The sequence below is a fragment of the Leptosomus discolor genome, chromosome 7 (assembly GCF_034619465.1).
Source record: "Leptosomus discolor isolate bLepDis1 chromosome 7, bLepDis1.hap2, whole genome shotgun sequence".
Lineage (NCBI taxonomy): Eukaryota > Metazoa > Chordata > Aves > Leptosomiformes > Leptosomidae > Leptosomus > Leptosomus discolor.
Window position 1 is genome coordinate 1,834,187 of NC_141397.1, and position 24,442 is coordinate 1,858,628.

Here is a 24,442-nt window from a genome sequence, read left to right on the forward strand (position 1 = left end):
GTTTATATCCTAATCAAGCTTTTGCCAAAACCGCCAACCGCACGTAGCCATTTGCATACATTTGAAAGCGATTTACGGAGCTGCCGCCGCCGCCGCTTTCCGCGGGGAAAAAACGCGCTGAGCGTCGCGGCGAAAATACCGCGCAAAGGGGGGGGGGGGGGGGGGAGGTCATGGGGGGGGGGATATGCGTGATTTGGGGAGGGGGATGGAGCAGGCTTTCCCCTTTCCCCTACCCGCGCAGCGCTTTGCGCGCTCCTCTGCGCGGGTGGGGGGGGGGGGGGGGGGGGGGAAAAAAAAAAAAAGGAAAAAGAAAAAGGGGAAAAAAAAAAAGGGGGGGGGGGGCGGGCAGCGCGCGCTGCCGGCGCGGCGGGGCGGTGACGTCATGGGGTTGAGTGACCAATGAGGGAGGCGCTGCCCTCCGGAGACGAACCATTCGACTTGTGCGCGTCCCTGCCCTTCAAGCCGATGCGCCGGAGCCCCAACTTTCTCGGCTTAAACATCATATTCCCCCCCCCCCCAAAAAAAAAAGCAACCACCCACCCCACGCGCAGGGAGGAGGAGGAGGAGGAGGAGGAGGGGGGGGGGGATGGTGATGAAGGAAAAGAGCGGCGCAAAAAAGCGCGGGGTGTAGCCCGCCCTCCCCCTCCGCACACCCCGCACACCGCCCTCCTCTTCCTCCCCTCCCTCAAGTGAACGAGGCCCCTCGCACAACGGCTCCTTGGAGAGGAGGGGGGGGGGGAAAGAGAGGAGAGGGGAGGAAAAAAAAAAAAAAAAGGGAAAAAAAAAAAGGCGGAAAAGAAGGAAAGGCAAAAAAAAAAAAAAAAAAAAAGGGGGGGGAAAAAAAAAAAAGAAAAGAAATTAAATTAAATCCCCGCCGCCTCTCCAGCGGTGCCGCGGCGGGCGAGGGGAGCGGTGGCTGGGCAGAGAGGCGGCGGCGGCGGAGCGCGGGGGGCGAGCCGGGGAGCGCCGCGCTCTCCCTCCCAAACTTTGATGATGACCATGACTACGATGGCTGACGGGCTGGACGCGCAAGACTCCTCCAAATCCGCCTTCATGGAGTTCGGGCAGCAGCAACAACCGCCGCCGCAGCCTCCTCCTCCTCCACCACCACCACCGCCACCACCGCCACCCCACTCCCAGCAGAGCTCGCCGGCCATGGCCGGCGCCCACTACCCGCTGCACTGCCTGCACTCCGCCGCCGGCTCCCACCCTCACCAGCACCACCACCACCACCACCACCACAGCTCGCCCTACTCCGGCACCGCCGGCTCCTACAACCACCGCTCTCTGGCCGCCTACCCCTACGTGAGCCCCTCGCAGCACAGCCCTTACCTCCAGTCCTACCACAACACCACCGCGGCCAGCCAAACGCGGGCGGACGACGCAGGTGAGCCCCCCCCCCCCTTTTCCCCCCCACATCTCCCCCAATCTCTTCCCGAACCCCCCTTTCGTCCTCCCTCCATCCCTCTCCCCAGCAGCAGAACGACCCCCGCCGAGGGAAGATGCGGGGTGAGAGCGGGGCGGGCGGCGAGCTCTCTCCCGCCGCGGTGGGGAGAAGATGGGGCAGGGGAGGGGGTGTCTGTGTGTGTGTGGGGGGGGGGGGGGGGCCTACAGCTCCCGGTACCCGCCGCCGTGTGTGTGCCCCCCCTCCTCATCCCCATCCCCGCCGCCGGCGGTACCGCGGCGCTGGGCACCGGCGCCTCCGCAGGGGGCTGCGCTCGGCGCTCCTTTGTTACGGCGGGGACCGGCTTTAGCCAAAATTCCTGCCAACACCTGAGGAGTGAAAGTTTCCAGGCGAGCGGGTCGCATACCGCTGGGACGGGGGGGGGGGGGGGGGGGGGGGGGGCGCGTCTGATTTATAGTCCTTTTTCTCCTTTTTAAAAATTATTTTGCAGGGAGCCGCTTGTTTGTACGTATTCATCCGCAGGGGCACGGCGAGGGAGGGGGTGCGGGGCGGGGGGGGGGGGAGCACGGGGTGGGGGGGTGGGTGTGAAAGCATTGTTAAAAACTCTCGGCGTGGTGATTCACTGACCACCAAACTGGCGACTCGAAGTCCATGAGCTGGGTCAAACCCCGGCTGGCCCTGGAACCAGGCATCCCTTCAGGAAGCCAGCGATGCGCTTTAATTCTTGTTATTTTTTGTAAAAAAAAAAAAAAAATTCTTTTTCTTTTTTTTTTTTTTTTTCCCCTGCCCCGGGGGAACGGCAGCGTGCCCGCTGTGCCCGGACAGTGTCGGTTTTCTCCCAGTAGCTCCCCAGCAGCCCCAGCAAGGAGCCGGAGCCTGTGTGGACGCGCTGGTGTTGAACCGGCGTCGCGGGGCAGGTTTGCGGGGAGCGGCGGCGGCGGCCAAAAAAAAAAACCAAAACCCAAACCCGCGGTGCGGAGCTGAGGAAGGGGGATGTTTCAGCAGCGTTGTTGTGCTTGCAGATCAGCAAAAAACCACGGTGATCGAAAACGGTGAAATCAGATTCAATGGCAAAGGGAAAAAGATTCGGAAGCCTCGAACCATTTACTCTAGTCTACAACTCCAGGCTTTAAACCACCGCTTCCAGCAGACTCAGTACCTGGCGCTTCCCGAGCGAGCTGAACTGGCAGCTTCATTAGGACTTACCCAGACACAGGTAATTACTGGGAATCCCCAAATCCCTGAAATCCTGCTCGAGCAATAAAGGCCAAGCGAAGCGCGATGCTCCTCTGTAAAAGGCATCGCGCAGGGTGTCCCCCCCCCCCCCGTCCCTGTGCGACGGGACTCGTCTGTCTCCTGGCGAGCAAACGCTCCCTTTCTGATGCCACAACATCCCACTTGACACTCTATTTTCGGATGGCTTCCAGCACCCAGGTCCAATCGCCCGGCTGTGGAAAAGGAGAACACCACACAGGCGAGGAGGAGTCGCTGGGCCTGAGGGAGAGCTAAAAGCAAAGCGGAGCTGCCTCGCAGCAACCGATAGGCAGAGGGGAAGCAGGAACACGCTAGGAAATACCTGTAAAATCAATAGTTAATTCGCCCTGGATGACTAAATGCGGCGGTTACCCCGGGGCAAAACGCACGGGAAGGTGATAATAGATGTGAAGATCAAAGGCAGCCGTGTCCCAAATTACAGCGGGTTAAGCCGTAGCGAAGTGCGGTTGGAGCTAATTTCAGCTTGGGAAGACACAAGGAGGCATCACACGGGCTTCCCAGGCTGGGGTTTGCGGGGAAGGGCGAAATGGGATCAATTCGGGTGAAGCAGAATCCTGTGAATTCATGAGCTCGGCGAGCAGCTCCGGGAATTTTGTCACTGTCGCTGCTAACAGCCGCTTTCCACCCAGTGGGGTTTAAATACCCAGCGAACAACAGTCGCGGGAACAGACCCCATGGTAGCACAAACGAGGTGCTGGGGCCCTCAGCACCGCACGTTCTGTCCCGCCACTGCCCCGCAAGTACAGATTTAGGGGCCTGATCCTGAGCCCGCAGCCCCCCCCCCCCCCCCCCAACACCACGTCCGCAAAGTTGGCGAGGGCAAACACACGCGGGGGAGTTGTTTTCTTTGTTCTTTGGCGGGTTTTTTTGGTTTTGTTTTTTTTTTTTTTTAAGAAAAATGTGAGTATGCGTGCCTTAAGTACATCTGACTTCTGCCATCGTTCGCATCTGCCCAGAGTGGGCCCGATCCTTGCACACCTCCTTGGGGGGCAAGGCTCCCTCCTCCGGAGTTCTGCCGGATTAAAAGCACGATGAGAACCGAACCGATCTTGATAGACAATTACTCGCCGAGAAAGGAGAATATTCCTTTCTTTAAAGACGGCTTTTAAAATATAAGCCACAGCCCTGGTTCCGCTGTGCCTCCCGCCCCGTCGCATCAGCAGGGACCGCTCGATCGCGCGTGTTTTCGGATGCGCGATTGCTTTGTGAGACGCCCTTTGTCTCTTGGCTCCTCTTTCCTGGCACCAAAACCATCTGGTCGCCCGTGTTGGACAACAGTTTGCCCAAATGATCGAATTGACCTCCAAAATTCCGAACGAGGAGAGCCCAGAGCAGGTACTCTGTGGCAGCTCCATCCATCTGGCCTGCCCAGGGAAAACAACCTCCCGGGTTCAAACCCGCATCCCTCTCGCTTTCCAGCTCCGCTCTGCCTCTCCTCTCCAGCTGCACCCAGAGCCCGAGAGCAGCCGTAGCTCACCCCCCCCTTTCCCATCTCCCCATCCCCAAAAACCTCCTCCGAAGCAAACCCCCGGGCTCTCCCCTCGCCGTGCCCCGGGTGCTGAGGGGCAGCCTAACCTCTGCTGCGGTTTTTGGTTGACAGGTGAAGATCTGGTTTCAGAACAAGCGCTCCAAATTCAAGAAGCTGCTGAAGCAGGGCAGCAACCCCCACGAGAGCGACCCTCTGCCCGGTTCCGCCACCCTCTCCCCTCGCTCGCCGGCTCTGCCTCCGGTCTGGGACGTTTCAGCTTCTGCCAAGGGAGTCAATATGCCTCCCAACAGCTACATGCCTGGCTATTCTCACTGGTATTCTTCTCCACATCAAGACACAATGCAGAGACCACAAATGATGTGAATTGTCCAAGAGAAATAATCTCCCGAGAACGCCTCGTCTCGACATGGCAAGAAGTTCCCCTGCTTTGCCAAGCCGTGCCAGCTGACAGGCTCTGTGTGAACTTGTACATGCGGCAAAGAGACAGAGTGGCTTTATTTTATTTTATTTTATTATTTTTTTTTTTTAAGCAACCTCAGCGATTGATCTTGAACAGCAAGACACACTTTTCATTCTGGCGCACAGAAGACACTTCTCTTTAGGATATTTTCCTTTGGACTCCAAGGCACCAGCCTCTTTCTTTGTGGAGTATACGTCAAAACAAACTTTTTACAGACTTTGCCCACAAGAAGAACCTGAATCTACCATGGCAGCCGTTTTTACTTGTTTAATGAGCTAAAGACATTACATGATGAAAGAGAGACTAGTCAAAGCTCCTTCATTTTTATTCACCAAATCCGGACTGGGGAAAGAAAAAAAAAAAATAATAAAAGGGAGAAGAAGGGATTTAAAAAAAAAAAATGAAGAGGGGAAAAAAAAAAAGGAGAACTGGTTGAAAAATGAAAACATACTGTAAGATTAGAACATTACCACGAAGCAAAACCTGCATGCTTTCTCAAAACGCAATGGGCTGCGGCTCAGAAGAAACCACCGTCTCTCCCGCGAAGAGCCCCCGCGCACACCCGCACACACCCGCACACACCCGGACAGACTCCCGGAGCCGAGCAGGAAGGACAGAGCGAGGGATCCGCGGGGAAGGAAGGTTCAGCGCTGCCTGACGGCAGTCTCACACACATACCCACCCCCCCCACCCCCCCCCCGAGCGAGAGGGACCCTTCCCCCGAGCAACCTTTCTGTATATATTGTTGAATTTTAGGTGTACATAGACTTTGTATGGTTTTGTCTTCTTTCATATATAGAGTAAAAGCCACAAAACGCCCGCCTGGCTCCTATTTCTCTCCACCTTGGTGGATCCCCACCTCCCCCAACCTGTCCCCCCCCTAGTTCAGCCCAAGCAACTCCCCGCGGAGCCCCCCGACCTGCCTCCCCCCCAAATTTAGCCCAGGTAACTCCCCGCAGTGCCCTCCGACCTGTGTCCCCCCCCAAATTCAGCCCAGGCAACTGTCCGCAGTGCCCCCCGACTTGTCCCCCCATAGTTCAGCCCAGACAATTCCCCGCGGCGCCCCTCGACCTGTCCCCCCCTAGTTCAGTCCAGGCAACTCCCCGCGGCGCCCCTCGACTTGTCCCCCCCCCAAATTCAGCCCAGGCAACTCCCCGCGGTGGCCCCGCTTGCCTGCGCGCACGGACGCGGCTACCTGAACCGATACCTGCGAGCAAAGACAGAAAGGATGGAGAGGGGGAGAAAGGGGGGTGGGAGCTGGTGGTTCGGTTAGTTTGAAGGCTACGACTAAGAGATGCCGAGACCGCAAAGCTGAGCCTAGAAACGCTAAGCCAAGCCTAGAAAAAGAAGTTTCTCATCACCGCGGCCGTTTCTGCGGCGGTTTCACCGCTCCGCCGCTCAGCTGAGCCGAGCTTTCTCACCGAGGCGAAACCCAAAGCCCCTGCCTTTCTCCCCAAAGGCTGGAGATTCGGAATTATTAAGAAAGGAGGCGCCCTCCTTTGTTGTTTTTTTTTTGTTTTTTTTTTTTTTTTTTTCTCAAGAGCAGCCGGTGCAAGCTGAGGAACGCTTTGCCAAGCCCGCAGAGGTGCCCAGGCACACGACGCGGCTGTCCAGCCAGCTCCAGCCTCACCGGCGTGTGGAAAGCACAGCAACCACTGACAATGAAAAAGCCCTTTTCCTCAGCCAAGCTGGGTGCCCCATGCTGCGAGAATTAATGGCTAGAGACCTGGGCATCCTTCAAATTATGAACCTTGAAACCACTGAGCCATTTATCAGAAGTCAATAGAGATCCTCAGAGTGCTCCACATAATGACAGCTACATACAGTCGTGCAAAAGGACAGTCACTATAATTAGACACAAAGCAAAGACTACTTACCAATATACCAGTTTTTTGGGGGGTGTTTTTTTGGTTTGGTTTTTTTTTTTTTTGAGCAACTTCCACGCTCAGTCAGTCTTCAGAGTGGTTTAAAACCGATCAGTCTTGTCATTTTCTACCATTCGTATTGTTACATTAGGAAAAATGTTTTCTTTTCTTTTTTTCCCCTTCCCACTGTGAAACTTTGGGTTCAGAGCTCCCCAGGATCAATCCTGAACAAAGCCTCCAGCTGCAGTGCCATCCAATTTGAAGCAGACATTGGGGACAATTTAAGGTTTTTATCCACAAGAAGGTTTTTTTCCATTCTCTTAAATGCAGCCATAATTAGAGTAATTTTTCATGTAGCCCGCTGATTACAGCGTTTTTACCGTCAAAGATAATTACCTGTAATTTTCTTCCACTTTTAATACTAAAAAGCCATCTTTATTTAGATTCAGGAACAGGAAAGGCGAAACAAAAGAGGAAAATTATTCTGTTATTCATACACAAATTGCAGAGACGTAGGGCCTAAAATTGAAAATTAACCAAAATTATAATGCTGAAAAGAATGGAAGAGGCTTCAGAAGTACAGCTGGTAGTGGGGCTCACTGAATTATTCAAATGACACTGGAGAGAAAGCTACCGTACACTTACACCAGCACCGGGTTTGCCTCTCTCTGTGCGTGTGCGCGCATCTTTCCCAAAACCCGGCTTTTTCCCCCCAAAGCCGGCCCCTGTGCGGGCTCACCCTCGCCCCCCGCAGAAACCCGGGGGATGCCCCGCAGCCCGGCCCAGCCCAACCTGGCGGGTCCCGGCCCCCCACGACCCCCCGCAGCAGCCGCCTTATTAACCCTTTCGCTGCGGCCGCCGAGGGGGGACGGCGGCGGGAGGTCCCGGGGGGGGGGGGGGGGGGGGGGAGGGGAGGGGGTGTCGCTGCTTGTCGTGGGCTTTCGAGGGGCTCTTCCTCACCGGTGCCAGCGTGGGTAACGGCGCGGAAAGCCTCGGGGCGTCGTGCCCCCCTCCTCCTCCTCCCCCCCGCGAGTGATTGCTCAGGTAGGCTCGAATAAAGCCCGGACAACAAGCAAGCGAGCACGAAAATAAATATTAAAAAAATAACCGGGTACATTAATTATTTAATAATTAATAATAAAAAAAAAGCCCGATTAGCTTAATAGCGTGGGTGAGGGGGTGCGGGGAGGCCTCCCCGAGAGCGGGGTGGGAGCGCAAGGGAAGCGCCGGTTTCTCCCCACTCGAGCTGCCGCCGCCCCGGGAGACTCTCCGTGAAACAGCGTCATCTTATGGATGGAGAGGCGGCAGGTCCCCTCCCCACGCCGCCCGCCCAACCTGCCGCCACCCGCCGCCGCCCCGGGGCCGCGGGGATGGGCGCCGCCGAGAGCCGCGCTGCCACCGCCCCGCTGCGCCACCGGAGGGGGGGGGGGGGGGGGGTGTCACAGCGTGGGAGGGGGGGCGGGGGCGCGGGGCCTGACCCCGGGGGTCGCACGGTTTCTCCTCCGGTTGTCGAGCACCGCGTAGCCCCTCCGGTAGCCCGGTGGGACCCTCGTTGTACCCCGCCCCCCCCCCCCCCCCCCCTTCCTGCCCAGTAGCGACCGGAGCCGTCGATGAGAGGAACCTCCGGGACCGAAAGGGGGGGGGGGGGGGGGGAAGGGGAAAGACGGAGCCTCGAAGGGGAAGGCGCGAAGCAGTCCCAAAGCGACCCCAAACCCCCAAGCGAGCCCCCAAACTTACCCCCTGTGCAATTCTGCTAAGCAAGGCTCAGGGTCTAGAAATCTACACCGAACAGAAGCGGTGGAGAATATTTTTCTGAGTCTCAGGGCAGAAGCTCTTTCTCTATATTCTTGGTTGAGTGAGCACATCCAGGTGTGAAATTGTTTGCACACCCCAGCACCTCTTATATTGCCAGCAAAATTAGCTGTTATTACTGTCACTGTTTAGTGATGGTTAGCTTGATAAAAAAAAAAAAAAAAAAAAACAAAAAAACCTGCTGTAATCAAGACCTGGCGCATCTTTGCAAATTACAGATAATTGTAAACGTCCAGATTATGATAATAGCATCCTAATCCAGCCTGCAATATAATTATTACAGTGTTACATCTGAAACTGTCCAGTAGGGCTAATTCAGCCATTATTTAGACCCTATTTTTTGCTCTGCAAATGGGTTGCTGAGTTGAAAATGTACGATTGTAATTTCGCGGGGCACTCAATGAGTAATGGTATAGGGAGAGCGCGGCACAAAAGTGAGATGTGAGCAGGAGCGATCAAATCAAACTCCGAAGGACAAAAGGCTGTTTGATTCATAGGGAACCAGAAGAGCGGGAATTAAGAAAATAGCAAATCGGTGGTCCGCAGCTTTACGCGTCCAAACCGCCGCCGATGCGCGGGCAGGGGCTGATGCTGCGCGTTCTCCCCCCCCCTGGCATCAGTCCGCCTCCCGGCTCCGCGCTCTCCGGAGGATCCCCCGGGCCCCCCCCCCCCTCCCCCCCCCACCCAAAAGCGTGCTCGTCCCTGGCCTGTGCCTCCGCTCAGGTGACTGAACGTCACTTTCGGGGAAAAAAAAGAAAAAAAAAAAAAAAAAAGGAAAAAAAAAAACCCCAAAACCCCCTCGGGAACCTCGTCACCGGGCGGGGGAAGAGCGCGGGGTGCGGGTGCGGCATGCGGGATGCCAGGCCCGGGCATCCTCCGCGGGATGCTGCGGCGGCCTTTTGCGCTCCCGCGCACCCTCTGGACCAGTCGTTCAGGGGTCCTTAAGGCAATTACGACAGAACCGACTCAATGGTAATTAATTAACCGAAAGAGCCCGGCTAACAGGACTACCCGCGGCTAGCGAGGTTCGCTCCTTGGGCTAGTTCGCTTTCCCGACGAGCTTTTATTAACCCCTGGGCACGAAATACACCAAACCCGCTTCGTTTTTCATGGCCCAAATCATCAAAGCGCCGTTGCTGCCCCGGCGGCGGGTACCGGCGGGGTGCGGGTGCGGGGGGAGTAGGAGGGGGACCGACCCCGGCTCTCGCTGGCCTCTGCGCGCTTTTCTCCACGGGAATTAATAAAAAGAACCGGAGGGGAAAAAAAAAAAAAAAAAAAAAGGGCGGAAAGCAAGCTCAGTTTGGCGGTATAAACCGCGTTCCATGATGCGCATCGAGGAGGTGAAGGTTTCTTGGGGTGGAGGGGGCCAGCTCCGCAGCCAGGCAGAGCACGGAGCCAAGGCAGGATCAGGCCCGGCGAGACTCGCTGATCGCGGCTGCAAAGCCCAGGCTGAGGTTTAGGCAACCTCCCCGGGAGCGCCGAGGGGCAGGCGGCGGCGGGAGGGGAGCGGGGAGCCACCCCCCGGGCTCCTCCTTGCCAAGCGCTGAATCAGTCGCAGCTTCTGGCCGGGCCGCACTCCCACCTCCAGGGAAATAAGGAGGCGAGGGGGGTCTGGGAGCTTCTCCCGTGGCCTTGGAGGTCGTGTCCATGGAAGGTGTTGGCGCAGACACCCGAGGCGTGGGTGCGTGTCGGGATTTATCGGGGCTGTGTTCCTGGCGGATAAACCACTGCTTATCCTCCCCAATCGCGTGTAAACACACGCACCGCCGAACAAAGAGCAGAAACGCTTAATTGATGTAACACAGATTCTCCCTAAAAAAAAAAAAAAAAAAAAGGAAAAAAAAAAAACAGAAAGAGAGAAAAGAGAGAGAAAGGGAGGCTTAATGTAAACTCCGCGGTTCCCATTTCCACGGCTCTTGTCTGACCCATAAAGCAGGTTATTGCCTCACTGCAGGCAACCGCTGAAATGACTGAAAGCAAGAAGAGGGGCTTCTTCCCCCCCTCCCCCCCTCCACTTTCCTGAAGCAATAGATCTCCTTGCCGTGATCCCCAGCCGAGCCACCTGAAGTCTGTCAGTCCCAAAACCGCGCGGTAGAAACCTTTAATCGATGCCACATGTGCGGGGCAGGTTTGGGCTGCAGGGACAAGCGACGGGCAGGGAGCGGCGGGGGGGCTCTTTAGGGAGTGGGACACGGGGGAAGGTGTTCCCCCCCGTGCCCGTGGGTGGTGGTGGTCAGCTCTGGATGTGGGTGTTGTTGCGGGTGTGCGCCCCATCCTTGGGGTGGGGTGGGTGCGTGGATCTGCTGTGGTTGGGAGAGCCCGCCGGGGGTCGGGGAGGGGGGGGGGGGGGGGAGCGGGCAGTGTCAGGAGCTCGATTTGGGGCGGCTGAGGCTGCAGGCTGCTCTGTCTGTGTGTCGTCTCTGTGTCTGTCTGTCTGTGTGTCAGGCCCTGCGGCTCAGCCCTGGAGCCGCTCGGCACCCACAGGAATGCGGCTCCTCTCGGCTCCCCGAGCTGCCCCGGCTCCACAGGGAAGTGGCCGCCAGGAAAAGAGAAGGGAGGGCAAGAGAGAAGCGGGGGGGAACGGGACCAAAAAGCCCCGAGCCAGCAACCCGCCGAGCCCAAATCCAGCGGCAGACAAAGGACACTTCATCTCATCCCTTCCCCGGGGAGGCCCCGGCCAAGCCAGGCTCCCTCCGGGGGTGTAGGGGGACAAGAGCATCCCCCCGCCCGGCCCGGGGCTCTCCTGAAGGGCTGTACACCCTTGGGCAGGGGTGGGGGTGTGTACACTGGGGGCCGGGGCGACGAGGCATTTCCTAACCCGACCTGGCTACCTTCTCCCGGGAAGGGGTGCCAGGTTCTCCCTCCCGACCTGCCCCACAGCACCCCGAGCTGGGAGGAGGAAAAAACGAAGCGCGGAGAGGGACCGGCGTGGAAACGGGAGCCGCGCTGCTTCGGCAGCCGGGGAGTGGTGCCAGAGCCCAGGCTGTGAATTCCCGAATTCCCATCCCTGCCCGGCACCCTGCCGGTCGGCATCCCGCCCTCCCCGGAGCCGTTCCTGCGCTCTCCTCCCGGTTACCGTCACCGAACAGCCCCGCGGCAGCTCCGCCAAGAAAAGGGTGGGTGGACCGACCTGGGAAAGAGACTTCCACAAGCCTTTCTCCAAAGGGAAGGGGAGAATCTCTTACTGCAGGAGGGAAAAAAAAAAAAAGCGTGATGCTTGTCTAGAGGGAAACGAGGAAAAGAAAATGAAAAGGTCGGGCTTTTTCTCCTTTTTTTTTTTTTTTTTTTTTTTTTTTTTCCTCGCGGGGTGGAAGTTAGCAAAACGGACAAAGCCGAGCTTTTCAGGAGCCTCCGAGTGGCGGAAAGTCCCTGTAAACCTTGCGAGTCAAATGATGAGGAGCCGGTGCCCAGAGGCAGCCTGTTCAGCGGGGCAGCGGGCCGGGGGGGTGGGCAGCTTGCGGTGGCCCCCGCCGCCCTGTCTCCGGCACCCACGCACCCTTTCCCCGGCGTGCAGGGAGCAGCTTGACGGAACAAACTGCCCTATTGTACTGCAAGCCATCTACCAACCCCCAAACCTGTTACAAAACAGCAACCCCGGGCTTTTTTTCTCCGGGGAGAAAACCCGCACCCGCACCGAACACGGCGGGCAGGAGCGGAGGGAGAAGAAAGGAGGGGGGAGGGCAGCGGGGAGGAAGGCTGGAGGCAGGTAAGTGCCCCCCCCCCAGGGCAGGAGAGAGCCTTTCCAGCCCCCTCCGCCCCAGCCCCGCCATCCCCGGGTGGCAGGGGGGTACATTTTTCTCTCGGGGATCCTTTGTCGCTGCTGCCGCTTTGCCTCGCACGGTCGTGAATTCCCAGCGTGGGGCGTCGTCACCCCCCGCTTCCACGGCGGTCGGGGACAAGGAAAGGTGAGGGGGTGGGTGTGTGTCCCCCAGCTTTTCCCCTAAAGCGTGCAGGTAAAAGACTAAAACAATGAAACAAAAAAAATATATAAAAGTACCTCCGCAAAGTCCCTCCTTCAGCCGGAGCCGCCGCGGGCTTTTACCAGAAGCAAGGGGAGCGGGACCCTTAATTTTATCCTTTTCTCCTATTTAGCGGCTCCCTTTGACAGAGACGTAATTTGTATAATTAGCCGAGCGCACACGGGCCACTGATGGGCTGCGGAGTGCGCGGGTCTCGCCGCTAATTGCTCCCGGGAAAGGATTCGGGGCGGTTTACGGCGAGGGATTCGCTTCCCAAGCGGCAGGGTGGGCAGCCGGCGCCTCGGCTGAACCCCCCCGGCGGCGAGGAGGGGGACGCAGGTTTGCCAAAGCGGGGAGAGGGCATCGCCGCCCCCCCTCTCCCCTCCCCCGGCTCGCTTTGGAGACCTACAGGGGTCAGATCCTGCCGACCCGCCCGGGCTGCGGTGGCACGGCACGGCACGGCGACTGAAGGTGAGCTCCCAGGATCGGGCCCCCGCAACGAGCTTCTTTGTCGCTCACGCTCTGCAAGCAAATTGGCATCATCGTCATCATCATTGTTATTATTATTAAATTCCCTCCCTCCATTATTAACAGAAGAAGGGGTAATTTGGAAACGTTTCTCGTGGTCGAAATAATTTTATTTTATTCAGAATATACAGTTTAATTCCTCTATCTACAATTATTTACAGGGTTAAAATAACATTGAAAAAAAGTCTCTGGAAAAGTTGAGGTCATAGATTTCAAGGCACCATTGATAGTGTCCACAGCTGAGCCAAAAAACGTCCGTATTGTATAAAAAAAGGGTTTCCTTTGAAATGCAATAAGTTACATGCACAAGCTTTACACATTTTAATCTTTTTTTTTGTTTGTTTCTTTTTCCCTTTTAGAAATCCCCCATATGCATTCCTTTCGTTATTATTCCTTAACAGTAAAACACAGGAGTCCAAGGAACAACCAAAAAAAAAAAAAATTAAAAAAAATAAAATAATGAGGGTCAGACTCTTAATAAATCGTCCCAGAGGCCAGCGCTAACGGGTGCTGTAGGGAGCCGTGGGGTTGGAGGTGGGAGCCGATGGAGTTGGCAGCGGGGTACCAGGACGCGGAGCTCTCCAGGTAGCTGGACGCGGGGGACGGGTTGGAGTTTGGGGGGTGCCCGTGGCCGTGGTGGCTGAGCGAGCGGGACGAGCCCTGGGGTTCCCAAACCGCGGGCGACTGGGGCGAGTTGCAGGCCATGGGGTCGCTGGAGCTGGGGCTGTGCTCCGGGGGCATCTCCCCGTTCTTCATGATCTTCTTGATCTTGGACCGCTTGTTCTGGAACCAAATTTTCACCTGGAAAGAGGAGGGGGGGGGGGGGGGGGGAGGGTGTAGTGGGAGGAGGAGGAGGGAAAAGAGGGAGGGGGGAAGGCAAAGCGACACGGTTAAGGCCCGCCTGGCAAACCCGCGCTCCGCGGCTGCGGACCCGCTTCCCCCGCCGCCCGCCCGGCCCTTCCCGGCCCCCTCCGCGGGGCCCGATCCGGCCCTTCCCTCCGCGCCGGTGCGGGGATGGGGGTCGTGGTGGTGGGGGGGGAAAGGACCCGGGAGTGGGGTGGTCTGCGCTCTGCCTGGCCGGGCCGAGCCGAGCCGAACCGAGCTTAGCCGAGCCAAACGAAACTTAGGCAAGCCGAGCCAAGCCGATTCTAGCCGAGTCTAGCCGAGCCGAGCCGAGCTTAGCCAAGCCGAGCCGAGTCTAGCCGAGCCGAGTCTAGCCGAGCCGAGATTGGCCAAGCAGAGCCGAGCCGAGCCTAGCCAAACCAAGCCGAGATTGGCCAAGCAGACCCGAGCCGAGCCTAGCCAAACCAAGCCGAGCTTAGGCAAGCCGAGCCGAGCCGAGCTTAGCATAGCCAAGCCGAGCCGAGCCGAGCCGAGTGCGGTACCTGTGTCTGCGTGAGCCCCAGGGAGGCGGCCAGCTCGGCCCGCTCGGGCAGGGCGAGGTACTGGGTCTTCTGGAACCTCCTCTGCAGCGCGGCCAGCTGGAAGCTGGAGTAGATGGTGCGGGGTTTGCGCACTTTCTTGGGTTTGCCGTTCACCATCCGCACCTCGGGCTCCGCCACCTCCTTCTCTGCACGGCAGCAAGGGCGGGAGGGGGGGGAGAGACGCGGGCGTGAAGGCGAGAAGGACGAGGCTCCGCTCCGCGCCGCGCAGTCTACGCCGCCGCCGGCGTCCCGCCCGCGGGCAGGGCAGGGCAGCGGCGCCGGCCCGACGGGGCGCCCCCCCCCTTCCCTTCCCTTCCCTTCCCTTCCCTCCCCCCCCCCGCCCCGGGGTGTGTGGGGGGTGTGTTGCGCTCCCTCCGCGCTTTCCCGACTTTCCGCCGCCTCCCCGAGCATCCTCCGCGGAACGCGCAGCGCAGCGCTGCGCGGAGGGCGGGGGGGCGGGACGCGCGCGGGAATGAGGAGGTTTTTTGGGGGTTTACTGGGAAAAAGCCGGCGCGGAGCGGAGCCCTTACCCAGGGCACCGAGCGCTTCCCCCGCCGCCGCCGGCGCGGCCCCGGAGCGCGGTCCCCCGCGTCCCGGCCGAGCCCCAACGCGCTTCCTTTTTTTTTTTTTTTTTTTTTTTTTTTTTTTAATTTTCCCTGTCTCCTTTTTTTCTATTTATTTTTTTAATATATTCCCTCCTCCTCGCTGCAACAACTTACAAAGAAGTAAATAGAAAGCGATAAAACCGCGGCGCTTTCTGGTAAAAAAAATAAATAATAATAATAATAAATTAAAAAAAAAATTCCTCCCGGCTTCGCAGCCGCGCCACGGCCGCGCTCCCCCTCCCAGTCTCCTCCCCCGCCCCGCCAGCACAGGGGGAAGGAAACTTTCTTCGCCACCGCGAACCTGAGTTTTGAGACACGCCACAAGGCTCGGCTATTTTCACCCTTCTGCCTGCGGGGGGGAAGGAGGGGGGAAGGCGGCAGCTGAGCGACTTTTGCTTCTCTCAAGCACTACTCCTAGGATTTGTGCTGTAGATCGTGTGGAAAACTAGACCAGCTTTCCATTTTTTTTTTGAACTTTAATTTTCCTCTTCCCCCCTTTTTTATTTTTTCCCTTTTATTTTTTTCCTTTCTATCCCCCCCCCTTCCTTATTTCCCCCCTTTTAATTTCCCCTTTAAAATTTTTTCCTCTTTTCTATTCCCCTCTTACTTATTTTTCCCCCTTTTTATTTCCCCCCTTTGCTATTTTTCCTCTTTTTAAATTTTCCTCCACTTCTATCCCCCCCTTATTATCCCTCCCCTTTTTTAGTTCCTTTTTTATTCCCCCCTTTTATTTTCTTCCCTTTTATCCCCCCCTTTTTATTCCCTCCTTCCCCCCTCTTTTTTCCTTCTTTTTTTTTTTCCCGCTTTTTAATTATCCCCACTTTTTAATTTTTCCTACTTTTTATTTTTCCCACTTTTTTTAAAAAAAATAATTTATTTTAATTTTTTATTTTATTTTATTTTACTTAATTTTATCATCATTTCTCCCCGTGCTCCAGGGAAAGCCGCATCCCCGCGCTCCACGCAGCGCGGGGAACCTCTCGCCCCCTCCCCACCGCCGCGGAAAGCCCCCCCCCCCGCCTCCCCCCCCCGCCACCCCCGGCTCCCACCTGGCTGGCTGGCGGAGCTCTGCCCGCGGCTGTACGCCCCGCCGTACTGGTGGTAGGGGCTGGCGTAGCTGTAGTCCGCGTAGCCTTTGGGGGGGTAGCTCCCAGCGGCCCCGCTCATGCCGGCGTACTGGTACTGGTAGGGGTTGAGCGCTTTGCCGTAGGAAGCCGAGGTGGGCGAGCAGTAGCCGTGCGGGGCTCCCCCCGGCGGGCTGTAGTAGTCGGAATCCGTGGCGGAGGACTCGGGTAAAGTGGGGGACTCCTGGGAGGGGTGGTGCATGGCCGCGGCCGTCTGGAAGGGCGCTTGGAAGTCGGCGGCTCGGATGGTGGGGACCCTCCTGTCAAAGACCCCTGTCATCGCGGGGGGCGGCGGCGGGGGCTGCGCGGCTCTAGGCGGCCATGGCCGCGGAAGGGAGGCGGAGGCGGGTGCGGCGCTGGGGCTGGCTCCGGCAGACTGCGGCTGGGGCGCAGCAGCGGCGTGGTTAAATCCTTAATTGCGCTCTTACGCACAGCGGGGTGGATCGGGTTCCATTGGCCAGAGCGAGCGGGAGCAGCGACACCCTAACTCGTCCGACGAGTTGAGCACAACAAAGCTTTGGCTTTAAAAAAAAAAAAAAAAAAAAAAAGGGGGAGGAAAAAAAAAGTTTAAAAAAAAAGAGGAAAAAAACTTTGGGAAAAAAAAAGAGGGAAAAAAAGTTAAAAAAAAAAAGGAAAAAAGAGTGAAAACAAAAGGGAAAAAAGTTAAAAAAAGAAGGAAAGAAAAGTTAAAAAAAAGGAAAAAAGTTTAAAAAAGAAGGAAAGAAAAGTTAAAAAAAAAGGAAAAAAGTTAAAAAAAAAAAAAGGAAAAAAGGGTTTTTTTTTAAAAAAATGTCCCATTCAAGCTCTTTTCAAGTGAAGCCCGGCAGCCATCTCCCAGCCGGAGCGTCGCGATCGGGAGGTTTGTGTGTGCCCCCGCAGCCCCCCCGGGAAGGGGGGGGGGGGGCAGCCGCTGGGATGCTCCGGCCAGTGCCTCTGGGTGGTTTGGGGACACGGCTCCGGGCGCTCCCGGTTCACAGCGCCATTGCTGAGCCGGGGCTGTTTCACCCGGATCGTGTCCCCTCTCCGGGGACACACACCCCCACCCCCCTCACACCCCCCCCCCCCCGGCCCGGGACCTCCGCCTTAAATAAAAAAAATGACATTAACCCACTCTCCCCAAAATTTTGACCTTTTTATTACATCATTTCCTGCGTCGAAGACCCTAGCACGGCCCGGAGCCGGGCGGGAGAGTCCCTGCCGTGGGGGGGAGCTGCTGGGAGGGGGGGGTACTGGTGCCACTGGTGGCACCAGACGGCCCCGAGGGTTTGGAGACAGGCGACCTGGCTGGGGCACGCTGGAGCCATCCCAAAACCCCCCTTCTCGGGTGACACCCCCGCCTCCAGAAAGTGGCTGGCGCTGGGCGGGGGTGTCGCATCACCCCCTCCAACACCCCCTCCCCAACCCAGCACCCTGACCAGTAGCACCCTCCGTCACCAGCACCCGGTTTTCCTCGCCCGGCTGCGCACCCAGGCGATGGGCTCCGCGGCCAGGCCGGGGTGAGCCACGGGCTGGTGATGCTCGTCCCCGGTGATTTTAACAGCAGCCTGGCAAAAAAATAAAAATGAATATAAAAAATAATAATAAAAAAAAAGATCAGATTTTACTAGACACTAAGGAAAACAAATAAAATGCCGTTTTCAGTGACCTGGAGTTGTAGATTCTTCTGAAGTTGTTTACCCTCCAGATTTAGGCTGTTTGCTCACCGAAGATCTCCCAGCCGGCCGGGTGACACTTGTGACACAACCCTGCGTGCTGGACTTGAACTTAGTGTTTGCTTTGGAAGCGTCCGCAGCTCGTATAAAATCACATTAAACAAACCCCCGAGCATTGCATGATGTGCATCACTCACATCCATTGGAAATCTCTCCCCTTTCCTTTATTATTTTTTTTTTTCTGAAGAGAGGAACTGGGCTGTATGGTTACGACTGGGGAAGGGGGAAGTAAGTTTATTAAAGCTCCCAGTTTGCATCCAGTTGGAAGGGACGGTGGAGATTTTAAACAGATGAAGAGGGGGAAAGGGAGGAGGGGGGGTGGTGGTGGTGGTGGGGAAAAGCCCATTTGTGTCGTAAATTCCAGGGCACTGCACTTCAACACGTCCGGGCAGGAAAGGTGCTGTCGGAAAGGGAGAAAAGAGGAGCGGACCTGGGCGCTGGGATCGCACCCAGCCCCGGCCGAGCCGCCCCGACAGGCTCCCCGCGGAGCTCTGCGCCGCTTCCCTGCAGCGAAATGTGGTTCTGGGGCAAAGCGCGGAAAGAAAAGGGGAAAAAAAGAAAGAAAGAAAAAAAAAGGTTTGATATTAAAAAAAGGAAAAAAATTTAAAAAAGGTTTGATATTAAAAAAAGAAAAAATATTATAAAAAAAGGAATAAAAAAGAAAAAAGTTTGATATTAAGAAAAAAAAGAGAAATCCATCAAATACAGCTACCCCCCCCGCCTCCCCTTCCCGGCTGATTTTTCCCCCCGAGGGCTCCCGCAGCCGCTGCGGGGTTACCGAGCTGCGGGCACCCGCCGCCGCTTCTTTGCGGGTTTCCTTCCCGATTTACTTGACTTTCTGCTTTTTTTTTTCCTTTTTTTTTAAAACACCCCCCCCCCAGCGGTTTGTATTTAACGCATCCGGCGGGGGGCGAGCGCTCCGCGGCCGCGCTCCCCTCTCACAATACGCTCATTGTTTACCCCCACATGCCCGTCCCGCTGCCCACCCCCACCCCCCCCACCCCCGCTGCCCTTTTAGCCCCAAAAATCCGCGCCGGACCCCCCCCCCCCCGCCGTCCCCACCGCTCCCGCAGCGCGGAAGTTGCGCGGGCGGCGCGGAGCGGCCATTGCCCGTGACAACAGCGCCACGCTGTGGCCGCGATGCCGCAGCGCAGACGCGTTACCTGCGCACCCCCCCTTCCCCCCGGTTGTGTGTGTGTGTCCCCCCCCTCCGTCCCCCCCGTCCCGTCCCGTCCCCCCCCCCCCCGCTTCCCACCGCCTCCGCCGGCGGGGCCAGACTGAGCGGCGGCCGCGGAGCCGGGCGGCCCCGCCAGCGCTTGTCCCCGCAGGGCACGGCGAGAGGGAGCCGCCGGGCCGGCGGCCGCGGAAGGACAACGCGGCGATTGTTCCCTAACCCCCCCCCCCAAAATAAAAAACTCCCCCCAAACTCCGCGGAAGGGGGGGGGGGGGGGGGGACGACGACGCCCGACGGGCCGCCCCGCCCCTGCCCCGGTTTGGGGTCGGGAGCATCCCGGCCGGTGCGGGGGGGTTGTTTGAGGAGGGTTCTCCCTCGCTTTGTTAGCAGCCGAGGAGGGAAATAATTTTGGGTGAAGCCGCTCAGGCTTTTTGGATGAAATCTTGCAATTGTTCAGAGAAAAATCTTTCACTTGCTGGATAAAATATTCTCGTTCGGGCATCGAGTTTTTGCTGGAAACTTTATTTCCATGGAAATCGCTGGCAAAGAATGAAAAGAATTTTTTTTTTTGCCCTTTTCTTTTAAAACAACAACAACAACAACAAACCAAACAGCCCTCCACAGTGGAAACATGGACTAACTCTTGCTCTCCAGCATCAGAAAATGGTGATTTCCCAATGGCTACAACAACCGAGGGCTTCCCCGGCGCTCCGGTGCATCGTCGTAGGCTTAGGACTTGTTTAACTCGGGGGAGTATTTTCGGAAGGAAGAGGCAAAGGGACTGAAAGCCCTTGTGTTCCCGCCTGAGGCTGGGCAAAAAAAAAACCAAAACAACCCAATTATATCTGCTTCAAAGTAAAAATCTTGTCCTGTTGGGTATGGGCAAGAGCGGGGAGGGCCAGCGAGCTACCTGGAAGGATGCTCCCAGGGCAGTGATAAAGGGACAAACGCAGGAAAGGATTTGGGGAGAAAAAAAAAAACCACAGGGGAGGAGAAATAAACCCCACAGAAAGAGCGTAGGAGGTTTTGCTCAGATTTCAGTAGCTTTCTGCAGAGCTTCCAGCTCCGGGTACGGCTGGTTCAGAGAGGAAAACAGGCATTTCTCCACCCTAGGCATGGCACGCTCTGCTTTGGAGAGCTCACACCCCTCCGAAAAGGAAAGGAGGGTTTGTGTTCCTGTGAAGGTGACCGTTGGTGTGGGTGGAAGGATGCACGTGTGACCCCGGGATGGAAGCCCGCCTGGGGTAGGTGTTGGCTTCGCCCTCCATCCCAAAGCGTTCGCTTTGCACCTATTTCCCCCAAACTGCACCCACAGGACTGAAGGGAGGAGCCAGGGCTCCCCGTTAGCGCCAGCTATAGCAGGCAGAGAGAAAGGTGTGGGACAAGACGATGTGAAGAGATTCCTGGAGAGAGAAGACCCCTGCCTGCAGCCCCCCCTTCCCTCCTGTCTCGGGGTGCGCCTGCCAGGGTCGCTGAGGGGTTCCTCAGCCGCCTCTCGACGCATCACGGCCTTCCCAAGGCAGGACATTGCCTGGCAGTCGCAGCCCGGCCATGACCTGCCCCTCCAGAATGAGAAACACTCAACGAACTCACCCATCCCCTTCCCTTTCGGAGCTCCGGCCACCTGATGGGGAGCTCCCGGTGTTCTTCAATTCAAGTGCTTGACGTGGATGCAACCCATCTCTACAAACAAGGAGGTCAGCTCTGGGCTGGGCAGGATGTTTCAGGAAAAAGCCCGTCCCAGTCTTTTTTTTCCCCTGTTTCCAGGAAAAAGCCCATCCCAGTCTTTTTTTCCCCCTGTTTCCAGCCCACATACTTCCATCACGGTGTAACACCGGCCTCTTTCTGAGGTCATGGAGAGAAACGTCACCAGACAACCCAGCTTCTCCCAACGGAGTTGCTCTTCTGCCTGCCCGCTCCCCAGCTAGCCGCGTGTTGCTGTTCCAGGAGCTGCAGGTACTTCGACTGATGTGAGGCCCAGTGGCTTCCAAGAAAGACAAGACACAAACCAGGCGGAGCCATCCTGCCATCGGCCGTTTGGGTCCGCAGCGAGGGCTGCCGGAGCACGGCTGTTGCCCGAGGTTTCCATCACAGACGTTTGAGCACGGACCTGGGGCCCCACGGGCGACACTGCTGCTGGGGGGGGGGGGCTGCTCTGGTGCAGGAGAGCCGGGTGTAAAAGCTCTCTTTGCCACAAACTCCAAGAAAATAATTCTGCCAGCTGCCCTCGCTGCCCGGCTGCAGAGGTCTGGCACGGCAGTCGGAGCGGTGGTTGGGAAGGGCCTCCGACCAAGAGCGGAGGAGGAAAAGGACCTTGGCCGTGGCGGCAGGAGGGAACGACTTCAGGAAATTCAGGGTGGGCAGCTGGGCTGGATATGATCTTTTCAGGGCTGGGTGACTGTCATGATTTTTTCAGGGCTTAAAATTGATTGCTGCAGCTTCTAGTGCTGAGTAGCCAAAGGCAGCTGCTCCTCAAGGAAGAGATCCCTCTCCAGGTGGCCCAAGGCAGCTGCTTCTCAAGGAAGAGATCCCTCTCCACGTAGCCAAAAGCAGCTGCTCCTCAAGGAAGAGATCCCTCTCCAGGTGGCCCAAGGCAGCTGCTCCTCAAGGAAGAGATCCCTCTCCACGTAGCCAAAAGCAGCTGCTCCTCAAGGAAGAGATCCCTCTCCGGGTGGCCAAAAGCAGCTGCTCCTCAAGGAAGAGATCCCTCTCCAGGTGGCCCAAGGCAGCTGCTCCTCAAGGAAGAGATCCCTCTCCACGCAGCCAAAGGCAGCTGCTCCGCGAGGAAGGGATCCCTCTCCAGGACAGCCCTTTCACTCTGCTCGTTCTCCCCCGCCCGTCACATCTCCTTCAGCCATAACTCACTTCTCGGCCTCTCCGATCGGAGCAGGGTCGCTGCCTCGCTGCTGCGGGGACGTCAGGTAGGAGATAAATCGCTTTGCATCCCGATGCCTCAGGAATGCTTTCCCAGATCTCCGACATCCCTGGTAAATGACGGCTGGCCGAAGAATTGGAGGCGTAGCTCTTCAGGCCCTTTGGTGCGTGTTCAGGGCAGGGCCGGGCTGCCGGCGGAGGGGCTCGGGGAAGCCCACCCACCCGTGCATCGCTGCCGCACGTGGGTTTTCCCCTACAAACCTCAGGAATTAAGCTTGCAATTTTCCTTTTGCCTTTTTAACAATGATCTAATACGTTGCTCTACGGAGCTCAGCCAGGCTTTTATAATGTAGGCCTTCGCAGATGATGGCAGCCTCAGGAAAAACTCTCGGAAACTCCAGTTCAGTTACTGCTGAGTTTAGCCGGTGCGATCGGCTCCACTCTGGCAGCGCCCAACCCTAGGAATCGATGCAGAAATAAACCCCAGCAGTCAGGCTGCCGGAGCAGTGAACGCGAGAAGGGACGCTGGACGAGGGGCCAGGACGCCCGGCAGGCTAGAGATCGAAAGAGCAAAGGCACATCTCTTGTCGTGCGGTCCTGTCCTTCCCACCGGTGTTACTCGGTCTGCCTGGCCTCGGCTGTTAAATTTATCAGTGCCTCCTCACCGCCAGGATATGCGCTGTTTAGCAGTAGGTAATGTCTAGAAAGCGACTGAATAACTTGCCATAAACCCCACTTTCTGTTCAGTTCCCCCGTGATAGCTCAGCCTTATTATTATTTCTCAAATAAATATACACTAGGCATTCCCTGTGACTGCAGTTCCAGGGCTGTATTATTTTTTCTCACCTCCTGCCGTAGCTTTCACGGCCTTCGCTAAAACACATGCTGCCATACTCCAGACTCGGTCTCTTAAAAGTTTCCTACGCAGCAGCCCAGGGGAACCTTCTTCTCCTCCTCCGTCTTTCGCAACCCAGCCTGCAGCTGCGAGCAGCCCCGCAGGGGAGCTGGATGCCACTGGCTGCGTTGTCAGAGCTGTGGCTCTTCAAGGGGCTCTCTAAGGTCACCGTCATGTTCATAAGTGGAGAGGAAAGTCTTCATAAGAAGACTTTTCTTCTTTCTCTGGTCTCTGTGTTTGAATTACGTCTTTGTCCTTGAAAGAGGCCCTGCTGCAAGAAGCGTCAAGATGCTCTGCTTTAAGATCCGTTTTACATTCCTGTGAAGATCTTCATTTATTGGAAAAATGGAGGTTATTTTCTTCCTCAGCTCAGATTTCTTCATCACAATGTTCTCTAGTCAGTGACTGAAAAATAGCTCTTGGGGCTGTATCATTTGTGCTTCTGTGAGCCTGTGAGTTCTTCTATTATTAGGAAAATGCCTTGGTTTGGGAGTGAGAAATAAGGTGTTTTTCTTGAGAGGCTCTGAGGCAGGCACGTATTTTGAGGAGGAGTGCCTCCTGAGTGAATACCTGCAGAAGGAAAAGAATTTTCATGGAAGATATTTAGCTGAAAATACGTTTGGATTAGAAAGAAGCCATGTTTTATCTTTTTTTTTTTTTTTTTTTTTCCTTCTTTCTTCTTCTTCCAAAAAGGGTAAATTAACCTTTGGGAAAAAAACCCCAAAGGGTTATGGTGGCTTCTGCATGACTTGTGCTTTTTCATGAAGATGCCTCCCTTGCCAGGTGAGATCTTTGGATCAAGCAGGGGATGAACGAATGATGCAGACGTGACCAAATGAGGTTGTGTGCAGGAAATCAGGGCACGGGATTGCTGTGGTCCCTTTGGGCTGTATATTTTCAGTAATCTTTTTTGTCAGTTTCACAAAAAAAATCCACTTTTTTTTTTTTTTTTTTCCTCACGTGCTGCCAAACAAAGTCCTCACGGTTAATGCCCATCACCCTGACTTCAGAATCCCTCTTTGTTAGACATGGTGGGCGCATGACAATGCCTGGATTTGGGCTGGGGGCTTCTCACCGCTGGAAGGACCAGCAGTTAACCCTAGAGACAGAGTCACAGGATGGTGGGGGGCGGAAGGGACCTCTGGGGATCATCTAGTCCAACCCCCCTGCCAGAGCAGGGTCACCTACAACAAGTTGCCCAGGATCATGCCCAGGTAGGCTCTGAATATCTCCAGGGAAGGAGACTCCACGGCCTCCCTGGGCAGCCTGTTCCGTGCTCTGCAACCCTCACAGTGAAGCAGATTTCCTCAAAAATTTTACCACAAGGGCTGCCCCTTCCTTTTCCCTGATCTCCACGGGGAACTCACCCGATACAAACCACCAACGTGACCCAGGTCCTCCTAAAACCAGTAGAAAGGGTCCCCGTTGGCTTCAGCAGGGGGGTGGATGGGTGTTTGGTGTGCCCATGCTCCCTTTCTTGGTCCAGTACCTGGAACCACAGAGCTGTAGCTTCTGCCTCAGCCTGCCTATTTCGGAAGCCATGCTTTCGAGGCTCTCACCTGCCCTCTTTCTTCTCCATCCCACCTTGCTGGAGGACTCTGCTGTGATGGGTTGGGCATGAAATTTCTTCTTCCTCTGGCCCTTGATTGGAGGTGGGTCAGAAATCCTCGCCAGGCTTGCTGTTGCTCTTTGCCTCAACGGATGTACAGTCTGGAGAAGGGACGGGTGGACTGGAGAGCACAGAAAGCCATGGCCCCGCAGCCCGCCCCCGGCCTTTCTGCTGGGTTCTACAAGAGATGACAATTCTCCTCTCCGGCTTTGGAAAAGGAGCTCGATAAAAT

At 56.6% G+C, this 24,442-nt stretch overlaps 2 protein-coding genes across 2 annotated transcripts; one reads left to right on the forward strand and one right to left on the reverse strand.

Moving 5' to 3' along the window:
• The first annotated feature begins 990 nt into the window (after positions 1-990).
• DLX6 (distal-less homeobox 6) lies at positions 991-4,532 on the forward strand. Its single transcript, XM_086468251.1, has 3 exons — positions 991-1,387; positions 2,428-2,621; positions 4,281-4,532. The coding sequence occupies exons 1-3, from the start codon at positions 991-993 to the stop codon at positions 4,530-4,532; spliced, it is 843 nt and encodes a 280-aa protein (XP_086324377.1).
• An 8,735-nt stretch (positions 4,533-13,267) lies between these two features.
• Positions 13,268-16,226, reverse strand: DLX5 (distal-less homeobox 5). The gene is made up of 3 exons (XM_086468332.1): positions 15,872-16,226; positions 14,179-14,363; positions 13,268-13,594 (listed from the first exon to the last, which is right to left on the reverse strand). The coding sequence occupies exons 1-3, from the start codon at positions 16,224-16,226 to the stop codon at positions 13,268-13,270; spliced, it is 867 nt and encodes a 288-aa protein (XP_086324458.1).
• Between the last annotated feature and the right edge of the window lie 8,216 nt (positions 16,227-24,442).